The 15,429-nt window shown below is 41.2% G+C and overlaps 1 protein-coding gene across 1 annotated transcript; it reads right to left on the bottom strand.

The window, feature by feature from the left end:
- Positions 1–4,478: 4,478 nt before the first annotated feature.
- CD274 (CD274 molecule) lies at positions 4,479–14,684 on the bottom strand (the record flags this gene model as incomplete). Its single annotated transcript, XM_083351160.1, has 4 exons — positions 4,479–4,579; positions 8,298–8,579; positions 9,771–10,127; positions 14,597–14,684. The coding sequence occupies 4 exons, from the start codon at positions 14,682–14,684 to the stop codon at positions 4,479–4,481; spliced, it is 828 nt and encodes a 275-aa protein (XP_083207286.1).
- Positions 14,685–15,429: the final 745 nt, after the last annotated feature.

The following is a 15,429-nucleotide window of genomic DNA, read 5'->3' on the forward strand; positions in this document are numbered from 1 at the left end:
TTAAAACTATCTTATAAACGGCTGAGTGGGGATAATTGGCACATTACTAGTTTAGAAGCCTAAAATACATCTGTACACCTGTGAAATTCCACACGAGAGGAATACTCAAACACACCTTGTGGATGAAGTCTACGTGAATATACCCTATTCATATACTTGTCACATCTGCAGTTGCCAGAAGAAAGGGGTTAACTTGCAAGGTTCCAGCTGCCTTGTGATTTCTTTTGTAATGTGAAGAAGTTCATCGCTGCTGTCTTAACAGAATTAAGAGTTTATGAAAGAAATGCATAGGCATGCAACCTCAACAAACTGGTCATCTGATCTGGAAACACAAGGTCCAGGTCATGCAATGGATGCGTGAGGTTTTTAGAAAGTCCCGGGGTTTTACAGTTTAGTTTTACTTTCACTGAAGCATACAAGATACAGAGAGAAAGACTGAGGCTGAGAGACAGCAGGAAGTTGTGTGTTTTTTTTAAATACGTTTCATTGTTTTTCTTATAACTGTAACCCTTTATCTGGAAAAAAAAATTCCAACAAAAAATATTAAAAACACAAGTATAAATATTTAAAAAAGAAAATTTGAGTTATTCCATAATGCTGCGAGTATAATAATTACATCTGTATGAAAAAAAAATACTGGAACTCAAGTTTTGAACCACCTTTGACCACACAGAATCACATGATCCACTCTTTTCTTTTTTGGGTGATGAACCATTTCAGAGGCTGAGAGCTGGCAATTATTATTATTATTTTTGATCCAGTTTTTTGTATATGATTTCAGTGTCTTTCCGTGAACATAGAATCTTTTTGGCAACTTTTAAGCATGATAAAGCCAAATCTCTTAATAAATGGATAAACTCGTGCTGGCAGAGGAGGCATGCTGTGGCTCCCGTCAGCCTGAGTAGGGCCTTCTTTGCTGTTGCTCCTGCTCTCTGGAATATCTCCCCCCCCCGTGTGTGGTTGGCCCCAACCCTCCTGTCTTTTCATAAAGGCCTAAAAATGGGGCTGTGCCAGTCGGCTTAGGGCCCCAACAGCACAATGGAGGTGGTTGGCTGTAATAACAGATGCTTCTCTGCCCCTGCCTTCCCCCATGTGTGTTTTTGGTTTTAATGTTTGTTTTTAGCTTTTTATGTTTTAGAAGTTACGTAACTGTAAGCTGCCCAGAGTTACCCCATGGTAAGATGGGCAGCCAACACATTTTATAAATAATAAATAAAATAAAATTCCAGATTGTTTAACGAGAATTATTTGAACATTCGCTAGGAAGTCGAGTAAACCTAAAAAATGGGGATTTTTTTAATCATAAAAAACATATTTTACATAAATGAAGACCTAAAACCACTGATTTTATAGTAAGAAAACTTGAATTCTCTAGTTTTCTTGCATATTATCCAAATTTATTTTTCTAAACATTTTAGACTATTGGTGGTACTGAATTATGACTTTACTCTTGATAAAAACCTATATTTTTTTAAAAAAAATAGGCAAAGCATTTGGAACAAAGTAAGAATATCATAAGGGCTTTAATTACAAGTAGTCCTTGACTTAAGACCATAATGAAGCCTGGAATTATGGTCATCAATCATGGTGATTGTTGAGCATGTCACCACATGACATTGCCTGATTTTACAACTTTTTCTGCAACAATCGCTAAGCGAACCCCATGATCCTTAAGCAAACCCATTTTCACCAATGGGCATTCTTGCCAGAAACTGGCAAAAAAAGCCAACAATTGCAGTCACATGACTGTAGGTGTTCGGCAGCACAGCTGAATTTATAGCCATTTTTTGCATGACCATGCAAAAAAAAAATCATAAAATTGGACTGGTCACATGACCAACTTGTTTTATCACAGTCACAATATATAACTGTAATGGGCAGGCTCCATTATGTGCATATGTTGAGGACTACCAGCATAGTTAGAACCATGTATATACAGGATTTCAAGAATTCCAAAGCTTGACTTTCCAAATGGGTCATGAGTTAGGCATATTCAGTATCATTTCACCTGAACACATTACAGAAGCCAATAAATATGCTGAATTATATAATTTACAGTCAGGAAAGTTAGAGCTTCCACTTTCACACTTTTGAAACAGAAATCCTGTTTAACATCCAATAGGAACTTAATCAATAGTCAATTTGTCTAAACTGTCCAGTGGAATCAACAAAAACCATCCTGGTTAATGTATTTATCAGTCTTGAGGCCATATTCATTTTTGCTACTTTTAATCTTCCTCAGAGATTCATAGCATTTTTCAACTACCTATTAATATCCCTGTTAATCTGAACTATGCATTTTTAAATATACCTATCTACTAAGTAGGATGCCTTTCCTAGAAACTATTATCAATAATTATTTTTTAATAAAAGCTAAACAAAAACTAAAAACAAGTATTACCATTTGGCAATTATGAGATTATTCCAATTGATTGTACATTGTGGTATTTATAGCATTGTAACATCTCCACAAGAAAGATTTTTTGATCATAATTGAAAAGATCCAGAATGGCATTAGCTTGTCTAAGACTATAGTTGCAGCAAGATTTGAAACAGCAGTTATCCAATCTGTAACTCATACTTGCGCATGCTACATTCCGATAGTTTGTAAATGTATTAAAAAATGTTAGTTACAATGGACAGGACAAAGTGCAATTGCCACTCTTCATACCCATCCAGAAGCCAACTACTGTGCAATGACAGCTAAATTTTAATTTAATAGTAACAGGACAATGTTCCCCATAATGCTTGAGATTACCAGGCTGTCTTACCAGGAAGGTGCCCTAGTGTAGGGGTCCTCAACCTTGACAACTTTTAAGACTTGTGGACTTCAACTCCCAGAATTCTGGGAGTTGGAAGTCCACATGTCTTAAAGTTGAGGACCCCTGCCCTAGTGCACAAAATTGTTTCCTAAGACCTCATCATGTGTTGATTAAGATGCTGCTGTACAGTATCTAACGGTAGAGCTAGCTTTAAGAAAGAACATTTCTATGCCAAAAATGTGAAGTCAGACCAGAGGCATCTGCAGCTAGCCACAAAGGTGCCAACATGAAATGTTCATTGCAATATTACAGGATAAGCCCTACCCACTTATTTGAATCATGACATCAGACACATATGGGTTGGCGTTTGCATTGCAACAAGAAGAAGCATGTTTTCTTATTTATCTCCTGTTCTGTGTGAGGTTAGATTTGGATGTAGCTGGGAGCCTTGAAAATAAAATCCCAAACGTAAATGAAAAACTCTAATCCGCACATTTTTCACAAGTATTTGGAATGAACAGTAAACGTAAGAAAACCAGAGAGATCAGCATCAGTTACCTCTGCAGTCCAACTTTGTTAAGGAAGTTTCTAAGAGGAGGCACAATGGAAAATGCTAGCAACAAAAAAGAACCACTTCTTATATTTGCTCAGGCTTCTCCACCTGCATCAATCATCAAACTTTATCCTTGACTTGATGCGCCAGATCTTCTAAAAGCAGCAGCAGAGAGACAAAGAGATTTACGTAAGAAATAATCAGCTGTGGTTAGCCAACCTTTTCGTATGGGTATGCCAACATTAAGACTTCTAATTATTGGGCTGAGTGCTACAAACTACACTTCATGGTTAAGAAATTATCATCAGGAGAAGCCTCAGCTTCTCAAATTTCTCAAGTCTGGTTTCTCAAACCAAAGCACTTTAGTTCATTTTCAATACGCATTTCACAGCTCAGCAACAGGAAATAGTATAAAACAAAATTCTGTTTAAAAATAGGCTTAATGAGCCAGAGGGGAAAAAAATACTTTTGCTTTTTACATGCCTGATCACACATTAGCATAGACTTCTTCGATCTTTAGAGTAAAGGAGCTAAACTTGCTTTGATCAGAAACAGCCATGCCAAAATTATAGACCGGAAATAATGGGGAAAATAATAAAATTGTTTTATACAGTGTGTGTGTGTGTGTGTGTGTGTGTGTATACATACATATATACATACATACACATACATATATACATATATACATACACACACAGAGACACACATACAGTACAGAGAGGGGGGGAGGGAGAGGGAGAGACGTGAAAAAAACAAATATCAGATTAGCAAATGAATGTAACTCAGTAAATAAAAAACCAGTATATTAAAAATCAAGCTCATCTTTGGTGATTTTGTGGAAACAACTCTTCTTGGCAATAGTATGTGATTGCCATCCCCCCCTGTCTACAGTTTTGGACTATCTATCTATTGTACATCCAGCCACAAAGCAGGTTTCCCATCAGAATAGTAACCAGGATTTCTTGCTTAGCTGCTAAACTCACACATGATCACACAGCCATGTGCTGATAAATGTGGATTAAAGGCTCCCAATAAATACATTAGTATTATATAACTGCTAAGCGATAAATACTTAAGTTAATAAACGGAGTTAAATTACAAATTTAATTGGAAAACTAATAGACACTTACCTTTCTAGGTATGCAAATTTGTTAAATTTTCCCTTAGACTTCAGTGATAGTAAATAGAATCATAGCACTATACAAAACTGTTGGGATAAACAAGTTCATGGAATTTTTCCAAGTGCCTGAAGCATTTCTTTGATCTGTAAACAAGAAAATACCATCTGTTGGGATTTTGTAGAAAACCTGATTCTCTATTGTTAAGTCTAAGAAACTGGGTATCTGCATCTGTTTTCATAATCCTTACCATGGCACCAGGATGCTTTATATATCACAGAAATGTGACCCTTTACAGCATGATTGTTATGGTAAGGACTTGCTTGTTCACAACATGACTATAGAACTGAGCTTAACTTCAAAACACCCACTTAAAGCAAAATCCTAGCTATCCATAACACTCTCCACTATCTGTCTATATTTTTTTTATTTGGGAGGAAGTTGGTAGACACATTTATCATTGTATTCCATCCACCATTTTCAACTTTGAAGAATGTCTGTGAGTCCTATTTAAGTCTCAGAGACATTTTTGTAAAACAAAGATGAAGGTAGAAACTGGCACTTTCTTTGCCAGCTTTCTGTTTGATATTTTTGGTTAAAACTAAAATAATTAAAAATGGATGGAACAGGGATTTTGGCTGCTGGGGAATTCTGGGAGGTGAAGTTCATACACTTTAAGTTACCAAGTTTGACAAACATTGATCTTCTAGAACACAGGTCTGCAACCCGTGGCTCGGGAGCCGAATGCGGCTCCCAGTCCTCTGCAATGTGCAGTCCAAAAAAAAAAAGTGGGACTAAAAAAGTTCAACCAATCAATTCAAACTTCTCATGGGAAAAAAAACACCTTGCGAAACCTTGAATTGATTGGTTGAAGTTCTTTGGTTTGTGGGACTTCCCACAAGCTGTTTGTGGGACTGCCCACAAACCTCTTTTCTTCCTCGGGCTGCACATGGCGGCAGCGGAGGAAGAGACAGGAGGACTGCTGGAAAGGTGAGTGGGTCAGTCAGATGGGGCGTGCTGGGGAGGGGGAGTGCACCTCCAGCATCTCTCAGCGAGTGCACTAGGCCACCCCAACAGCAGCAACCATCGCCGGAACGATTGCTCAGCCCTTGGGGCGCGCTGCTGCCATGGGGGTCGGCCCAGGAATTTGTTTCTGCGGGGGAGGCAGAGGCTGATGGAGATGCGACAGACCTCCAGCGTCTCTCTTGCTGCCACCTCCACCGCTACTGTCGGCTTCCGCTACGGCCGAACCCGGGCAGCCTCTTCCACCCCCAGCAGTGGCATCCGGAGGTTTTCCGGTTCCATCAGAACCAAGCAGCAAGTGGAAAATTTAGCAGTAGCAGCACTAACGGGAGCGGTTTCAATCGGCCCCTTCATTGCCAAGCATCCCCATAGAAGTCAATGGAGGCGCTGCGGCTGGCCTTTCGATTGAATGAGAGCGAGAGAGAAGCTTTTCCAAACAAAACGTGAGTGAATGAGAGCAGAGGGGGCAGGGTAGGTGCATATCTTGCCTTGGCTCCACTCTTCAGTCAACCCCTGTTCTGTGCATGTGCGCATGTGCGCACATGCGCACACATTTTTTGCGGTTCCCAGTTTTCCCTTTTGTGAGGGAACTGGTTCCGAGTGGCTCTTTCCCTGTTTCAGGTTGCTGACCCATGTTCTAGAACATAAAATTACTGGCATTTAAGATTCAGTTTGAAAATGATAGATGAGTTAATTTCACAGGTCAATGCAAGTCAGATTTTAGCAGATATTGCCCCTTAGATAATTATTGTATTGCTGCCTTGGAAGAAGTAACTCTAAGCCAGCAAAATATTCATTGGGTTGACAATACCCTAAAAGGATTCCACTTTTGCAATAATGCACCAATAAATCGCCTGAGTATTAGTCTCCCAGGGCCCATAACTCAAGTAAGTAGAGCTAAGACAGTAAATTGGTTCAACCAAAGTAGTATGCTTGACAAATACAGAGGTCCCATGGGATTCAAAATAAAACATTTCCAACATGCTGAAAACCAGGGGAAATGGTCAGAGACATTTTAAGGTAGAGGGACCAAAAATATACAGAGTGGATATTGGAGAATCAGAAGCAAGCACACTGCAACTTCCAAGGTACTGACAATTTGTATAGCTCTTAAAGTAAAAGACATTGACCAGCCATGTTTCAAGGGTTTCTTTGATATAGTACAATCCCTTTGGTCTCTGATTTTCACAAATGCTAGAATACTATATGCTATGTTTATCAAAATTGAACATTTTTTCTTTTCAAGCCTAGTCTCTTTCTAGGTCATCATGTGTACCTTTTTCTCCTGTTCATCTGTAAGATTCCTTTAATCCCTCTTACTGGAAAATGTTTGGTCCCATATATCAGGGGTCCTCAACCTTGGCAACTTTGTGGACTTCAATTCCCAGCAAAGCTGGCTGAGGAATTCTGGGATTTGAAGTCCACAAGTCTTAAAGTTGCCAAGATTGAGGACCCCGCCATATATTATAGAATTAAGGATGCTTTTAGTTCTTTTAGCTTTGGGTGAGTCTAGTCCACTCTTCCAGCTGTGTATCTAATGATTGCAACTGCCCAGGTAGTAATCGCCTTGCTATTTCCTCCACTTAGTCTGGACTTTTATGGTCTTTATTTTTGTAATGTATTTGCTTCTAGCCTTCTTCTTGACTTCATTGTGCTTGATGTTGTTATCTTAAAGGATGTCCGGGTATTTGTAATCACTGTATTCAACCGGACTCTTGATGTTGTTTCCATTGAACATCTTGATTGCTTCAGTTTGTACTATTTCCCTCTTGTTGATGATAAGGGTGGCATATTTGTCCAGTCCAAATTCCATTGCAGTATTCTGGCTGCGTATTCAGACAATGCTGAGCTGTCTATTTCAGATGGTGTTTCTTCTATGCCTTCAAGTTAGCTTTGACTCCTGTTTGTGGTTTCCTTGGCAAGATTTCGGAAGTGATTTGCCATTGCTTGCATCCTAGAGCTGAGATGCAGAGAGTCACTCAGCTTTTTTTGTGCCTCGGGCAGTACTAGAGCTCACAGTTTCCCAGGTTTTAACTTGGTGCCTTATCTGGTGCCACCAAACTGGCATGCTCTACCTTGCTTATAATCTGTCTCTAACCAGAATACATCACACCATTCTTAGCCCTGCATAAACACTCATCTTGAAAATGACATGCAAATATGCAGAAGGAATTTCTGACATACATTTGGATAGCAGTGTATGACCCAAGAGAAGATTTTAGTAATCATTTAGTAATGATTGTTAAGATGAAAGATAAGGAAAGATATGACTAAGAAGAGAAGTGGATTTAAGGCTACTGGGAAGAGATAGATGTATAATGCATGCATTGGGTGCTCCATTTGATTTTAAACAGCTTGTGAGATATTCCACATGTCTCCACTAATACTGAAATTTTGCATGTTTTTTTTAAAAAAATGGAAGTTCTTTGGAATCTGAAATGCATCAATTCTACACTAAAGTCCTAAGGCTGCAATTTTATCTGATATCCAATCTGTAGCTCTGAGAGAAGGAGACAAAATAATTGGTAGATTGGATTAGAATAATTCTTCACTATGTTTCAGAAGAAAAAAAATATCACCCATTTTCTCTGCCCATGGTTTCCTTCCAGTCTTGGCTACATTCAATTATTCTTCCTAGATTTTAGCCCATTACATCTTTGACCTTTTAGCTATCCTACGTTCAGGTTCCTTAGTGATTATCCACACGTTTCTTCAATGTTGCAGGCCAGTTCTCTCTCTCCATTTTTATTTTATTCTTTGCCATTTTGATGCTTGGAATCCTAGCCTTTCCAGTTCTGCAAGGATTAAACTCCCACATAATCAATGCATTAATCTTTTTACCTATTAGAAATACTGTTCTGTAAGCTGATGTTTGCCTCAATTCCTTATTTTGGAATATGCAGCTGTAATTCCCAGGAGCGCTTGGTCTGATTCTCAAGACACTGGTTACGTTGAAAAGTCCTGTGTCCGTCAGCTTATATGAAGTGTTTGCAAATATTGTGTCATTGATTCTGTTTTCATAAAGCCAAAGAACGTCAGCCCTGGGGTACCCTTCTGACTGGCAAATTAAGATGTAGTCTTCCTCTTCTTTTCTTCCCTGAATGTTTATCCTCTTGTAAGGTGCTACATAAAAAAAGAAATAAAGCACAACAATTACTCAAGTTCTCTCCATGTTTCAGACCTTTCTTTCAGATATTTCTCTACCATTGTTAGTTTCCCCCCCCCCACTTTGGAGGTGATTGACAAAAGCATTATACAAGGAAATATATTTTGTGCTGATTTTGTTAAATGCACCTTTTCATTCACTGTGCAAGTCTTTAAAAAGTGTTTGGGGAGAAAAATACAATGGTATTATTAGCAGTTTTCCTTCCAATAACAAAAGTTTAGAAGGAGCCATTTTGATCATGGCCACATAAAAGAAGAAAGGTTTTAAATATCTCTTGCTGCCTGCTACATTTTGATAGTTATTAATGGACACACCAACTCCCACTTGCATTATTAAAAAATCTGCATGCTAAAGGTAAACTATTCATTAACATTTCACCCTTCTGATACAAAGGTGAAAAATGCCAGGTGCTACAATATAAAATGTAAGTCAGGATGTCTTTTTCAAGATTGGGGGTGGGGAGAGCTAACTTCAGAACTTCCCTTCCAGGGAAATTTCTGCAAAGCCATAAAAATAGGAGGCAGGAAGTAGAATCTCACTTCTTCTGTGGATATTCATAGGCATAATTGAGAAGATATGAAGAAGGTTAACCTGATTATTTGTTATGAAACAAATGATGACAACAATGAGCCTTAGCCTTCCATGATTACAAGAGTGTGAGGGAGACTGGAGATGACCCTGGTCTCCCCCAATGCCATCTGGGTCACTTTGTTGGAACATAACCAGACTGCTTTCCTTGGATAGCTTCCTTCCATGGCTGGGTGTGTAGACCCTCTACATGATCTTCTAAAATAAATGACAGCTATTGTAAGTAAAATAACCCCACACTTGAGATCTTGTCTCTGTAGTATGAAGTCAGCAGAGAAGGAGCAAAGAGGACCCATAATCCCCATGTACTTTGACACAATTCTACCTGCATAATGGATTAATATACCAAGTCTTTAAAAAGGAGTAGGGTAGCAATTTCCAGGCTAACCATTTTTATCAAGGTATACTCCTTCAGATTTTTGGCCACCCTAGATTAATACATCTTTTCTCCTACAGGTAGTCTTCAGTGCTAAATATGTAAAAGCATATCCTGAAATTCTGACTGATAAATAATGGCAAATCATTCGGCTTTTTGCCCCTGACATTCTATGGCTACTAACCTTCAATTTTCAAGTCAATGTACTTGTAATCAGCTTCACGATAGTTGACAACACAAAGGTAACGTCCAGCATCTGTGATCCTTAGATGGGTGATATGCAACATAGAATAGCCTCTTTTCAATTCCTCATATAATAATGTAGCTCTTCCTTGAAAATGTCGGTGTTGCCCTGACAGGTCTTCTCGTCCATTTTGGAGCTTGTAAACTTCCTTGGCTTCATCTGACAATTTTTGCTGCCAGAAAATATTCAACTGTGTCAGATTCAGGGAGTTATCAGTTGGAAAGCGACATCCTATAGTCACATTGCTTCCATATTCTGCAGAGTAATGAGGCTGAATAACACTCACTCGGAATAAAGCTGGGGGGAAAAAAGAAAAAAAAGAACTTGAGTATCCACCAGGCAATTAACATTTTTATTCAGAAATATGTGCATTGTAACTCAGTTAAGTAGGAGCCTGCAGATACACCTCTAATCATGTGGGGTCCTTGGTGCTCTCTGAACCTGGTTGTTTTCTTGCAGATATTTCATTATCAAACTAGGTAACATCATCAGTGCTGTAGCACCAAGGACCCCACAGTTCAACCCTGAGCTACAAATATTCTCTTCTCAGTATTTTGCAAACACCTAAATAAGTTGAATATCTAAATATGTGCATTTCCATATAAATGAAACACAACCACCAAGGTTTATACTAACTAAAATGTGAGGTCTTCAATGCTCTATGAGCTTGGTTGTTTTCTTGTAGATGTTTCATTATCAAACTAGGTAACAATAATCAGTGCTAGAAAGAAGTGGATTTGATCTCTTTATATATACTTTATATAATTGATCTCTAATCAATTGAATGCCTGTGGTTTATATTTGTGCGACATGTTTTTCTAAGGGATTCATGTGCTCATAGTCCTTGTTGCTCCCATAATGTAAATCTGAGAAGCGGAGTCAACTGTAAAGGACTAAGGGGACAGTCTTAATCATTACAGGCTTTCTAGATGAGTAACTGTAATCTCAGAAATAGTCATTTCCTTTGGTCCTCATTTTAATGTAGATTTATTCAGTAATATCCTTTCCATTTCTGGTATGCAAACCAATTTTTTTTTTGCTGGCTGTACTTTTACTGATAGAGTGGAAAAAAATCCTAAATCAATGAAAGGTGCATATATATATATATAAAATGTTAGGAAAAATATATTTATATATTTATATTTATTTGACTCAGGGTGGTGTACAGGGCAATAAATATCAAAAATACAAGGTACAAAAGTTAAAAGAAAATTAAATAATTATGCCCAATGCAATAGATAATTAAAATCAATATTAAAACCCCAAACCTATCAGACCAGGCCGGCTTGTTCGAATAAATAAGTTTTCAGATCACGGCGGAAGGAGCGAAGGTCGGGAGCCATCCAGAGCTCAACCGGTAAGCAGTTCCAAAGGTCTGGCGCGCCCACAGAGAACGCCCTCCCCCTGGGGGTCACCAGTCGACATTCTCTGACCGGTGGCACCCTGAGGAGGCCCTCTCTGTGGGAGCGCACTGGACGAAGGGAAGTTGACGCCGGCAGCAGGTGCTCCCGTAGGTAATCCGGACCCATGCCATGTAGGGCTTTATAGGTCATCACCAGCACCTTGAATCTCACCCGGAGGGCAACTGGAAGCCAATGCAGCTCACGGAGCAGAGGTGTAACATGGGAGTATCAGGAGACCCCTGACACAACTCGTGCGGCTGCTTTCTGCACCAGCTGAAGCCTCCGAGTGGTCCTCAAGGGCAGCCCCATGTAGAGAGCATTGCAGTAGTCTAAATGAGAGGTCATGAGCACATGAGTGACCATACGCAAGGCATCCCGGTCCAGATAGGGCCGCAACTGGTGCACCAGGCGAACCTGGGCGAAGGCCCCCCTAGTCACAGCTGCTATATGATATTCTAAGGAGAGCTGTGAATCTAGGAGGACACCCAAGTTGTGAGCCATTATCTATGGGGGGCAATAACTCACCCCCCATAGCAAGAGGTGGAACAATCCGAATTTCCCGAGATGCCGGTACGGACAGCCACTCAGTCTTGTCAGGGTTGAGCCGAAGCCTGTTCCTCCCCATCCAGACCCGGACCGCCTCCAGGCAACAGGACATCACGTTGAGGGCATCACTGGGGTGCTTTGGGGTCGAAATGAAAAGCTGGGTATCATCAGCGTACTGGTGATACCCAACTCCAAAACCACGAATGATCTCACCCAGAGGCTTCATATAGATGTTGAACAGGAGAGGCGAGAGGACCAACCCCTGAGGAACTCCACAAACGAGAGGCCTCGAGGTCGACCTCTGCCCCCCTGCCAACACCGACTGCGAACGTCCCAGAAGGTAGGAGGAGAACCACTGAAATACAGTGCCTCCCACTCCCAACCCCCTGAGATGCCGCAGCAAAATACCATGGTCGATGGTATCAAAAGCCGCTGAGAGGTCTAATAGGACTAGGACAGAAGAACAACCCCTGTCCCGAGCCCGCCAGAGATCATTCACCAGAGCAACCAATGCCATCTCCGTGCTGTACCCGGGCCTGAAACCCGATTGGCACGGGTCCAGATAATCAGCTTCCTCCAGGAACAAAAGGAGCTGATGCGCCACCACACTCTCAACAACCTTCGCAAGAAAGCGAAGGTTGGAGACCGGACGAAAGTTGTTTAATACAGCTGGGGCCAGGGCAGGCTTCTTAAGAAGGGGTCTCACCACCGCCTCCTTCAAGGCGGCGGGAAAACTACCCTCACTCAAGGAAGCAGTTATCACTGCCTGGATCCAGCCTCGTGTCCCATCCCGAGCCCAATAAACCAGCCAGGAGTCCAATAAACACGTGGTGGGGCTCAGCTTCCCCATGATCCTGTCCACATCTTCCAGAGTCACAGGATTGAACTCCTCCCAGATGACATCACCAAGACCGCCCATGTCCTCATCGTCAGACTCTGCCCAGTTGGAGTCCAAGCCGGTCCGGATCTGAGCGATTTTGTCCGACAGATGTTGGCTAAACTCCTCGGCACGACCCTGCAAGGGCTCCTCCCTCACCTCCTGATTAAGGAGGGAGCAGGTCACCCTAAACAGGGCAGCCGGGCGGTTATCTGGGCGATGAGGGTAGCAAAGTAATTAGACCTTGCCGCCCTCATTGCCGCGAGATAAGACCTCGTAGAGGACCTTAGTCGCAATCGGTCAGATTCAGACCGGCTGGATCTCCAACAGCTCTCTAGGCCCCGTCTCCGATGCTTCATCTCCCTGAGCTCCGTGGAAAACCATGGAGCCCACTGGGATCTGCACCGGGTCAAGGGCCGCAAGGGTACAACTCGGTCAAGTGCCTCCGTGGCCGCCAATGTCTACCAAACATAGAACTATTAGGAGAAAAAGATACAAAAATGGGGAAATATTTCTAATCAGATCCCTTTTTTTCTTTTTGATTTGAACTGATGCAAAAATGAGAAGCAATGCATTTAAATTTGAAAATTAGAAAAAGGAGAATGAGAAGCTGAGCAGAGCTGAGCATGACAGCTGCTTCTAAATTGAGAAGCAGCCAAAGACAGTGCAGAAAGACACTCGAGATGGGCTCTTTGAAACAATTTCATTGTGAAGAGTCCCTAATTTCTAGCCGGTGTTTTATTTTTACGACCCATTTCACATGATCCATAAACAGGGAGATTACTGTGAGACATTCCAGGCATATTAAAAAAAAGATTTTTTTGCAGATATTACAGTAAAGTGATTAGTAACATTTTTCTTCTAGTGATGATTACTAAAACACATGTTATGCTAATTTTAAAGATCTGTGCGTATCGAGAAGAGGATTCTAAAAAATCTATAATTCTAGAAATGGAAATCCTCAATAGCATGAATTGGGGTGTGGGGAAAGAATTTTTGCTGGTATTTGGTATTCAGACTGTGAATGTGAAGGCCTAATGAATGCCCCAAGGATGGTCTTCCCTTCTCATAAACCTAACATGGCTACGTGGTGAGTTACAAAATGAAAAGTCCAGGTGAGACACAAGAAAGGGTTGTTGAAGGAGAGACCTTCAGTGCACACTGGTGCCCTGTCAGGTTGGTGGTTCCAGCGGATTCCCCCAAACCTGTTAGATATGGCTTCTTTCCCAGAAGGCCTTTGGTTCCTAGCTGCTTACCATGAGTTTGAATCTATAACCGGAACAAATCCTTTGGAGATTACTCCAGATACATGGAATCCTCGGTCATATCTGAGCTCGGTTGGTTTTTTGCATACATTTCATTACCTAACTAGGTAAACAATACCCCAATCAAGGAACCAGCAACTCAGACAATCAAACAGTAAACAATAGCAATAATCAAGGGAATATCAAGATCGCTCTCACCAATACTGATGGGGCAAGCCACTTGTATACAAACAGACAGCAAATCTTTCTAGCACCGATGATGTTACTAGTTGAGTAATGAAACCTCTGCAAGAAAACAACCAAGCCCAGAGAGCATCAGGGATGCCACAGTTCAAACCTGAGCTGCAAATATTCTCATATATTTTTTTGCTGGTACTCCAGGTAAGTTTGGAACTTCTTTTATGCTGGTTGAACGGAACAGACACAAGCAATAACACTTGTCCTTTTGAATATCTCCTACTAAATTGCAACAGGGTTTGTACCCAAAGGAGCATGGCCACACCAAAGCACTACAACATTGATTCACTTTGGCTGAAAGCCCATTATGCAACAGTTCTCCTGACCTGAATTTTTAGGGAGTAGTGAACAGCTTAAAGTTCTGGCACAAATCTGAAATTCTAAATTTGGTGGACAATTCTGAGAATATTATTGGAAAATGTCCAATAGAAAACTCACCTGCTGTCAAAGAAAGCTGGGTTGCAAAGAGCAGAAATGGTAGGAACTTGGCCATTTTTCCAGAAATATCTTTAAAAAAGAGTGACATTCATTAATATCATAATACTTCAGCAGCTAAGGTGCTTTGCACTGTTTCTGTCAGTAAAAGCTAATTTACTGAGGACTTAAAAACAACAATTGATAATAGAAGTAGGAAGATCTTTTTTTTTCCTTTGCCACAGAGAAATGGCTCTTTAGCCTACTGTCTTCTAAAAAAAAGCATGCCTGTCAATTGAGACCATGCTCAGATTCATTTGCAGTGTGTCCCCCGACCTTGAAAGTTACTGGGTAGACCTGCAGCCCAAGACATTTGGCTGCCTCCAACTCCAGTTTCATCAGAAGAAATGAGCCAGCATTTGTATCTTACTGCCCAATGGCAGTAATGACTATGTCTGTCCATGGCTAGGTCTGAAGGCAATCTTGAGAATTGAGAGAGCGAAGTTTATAATTCAGCAGAAACTTTGCTGGGCTGGTCTCCAAGTTTAAAAATTCTTCCATAGAACTTTGCTGCTGCTGTCTTTCACAAGGCCCGGGGGCCGGATGCGGCCCGCGAAGTGGTTTCATGCGGCCCGCGAGAGCCATCCTGGAAACAGTGAGGGAACGGCCCCCTCTGCCTTGGCCCTGGCCCAGAGACCCTCCTTCTGCCAGAGACCATCAGATCTGTCCCACTCCTGCCCAGGCCCCCATAGGCACCCCCGATGTGAACGATGTAGAGCTGGCCATGCCCACCCAGTAGGCCACACGCACTCTAGCCACGCCCACCCAGTAGGCCACGCCCACTCTGGCCATACCCA

The sequence above is a fragment of the Vipera ursinii genome (genome assembly GCF_947247035.1).
Source record: "Vipera ursinii genome assembly, chromosome: 2".
Classification (NCBI taxonomy): domain Eukaryota; kingdom Metazoa; phylum Chordata; class Lepidosauria; order Squamata; family Viperidae; genus Vipera; species Vipera ursinii.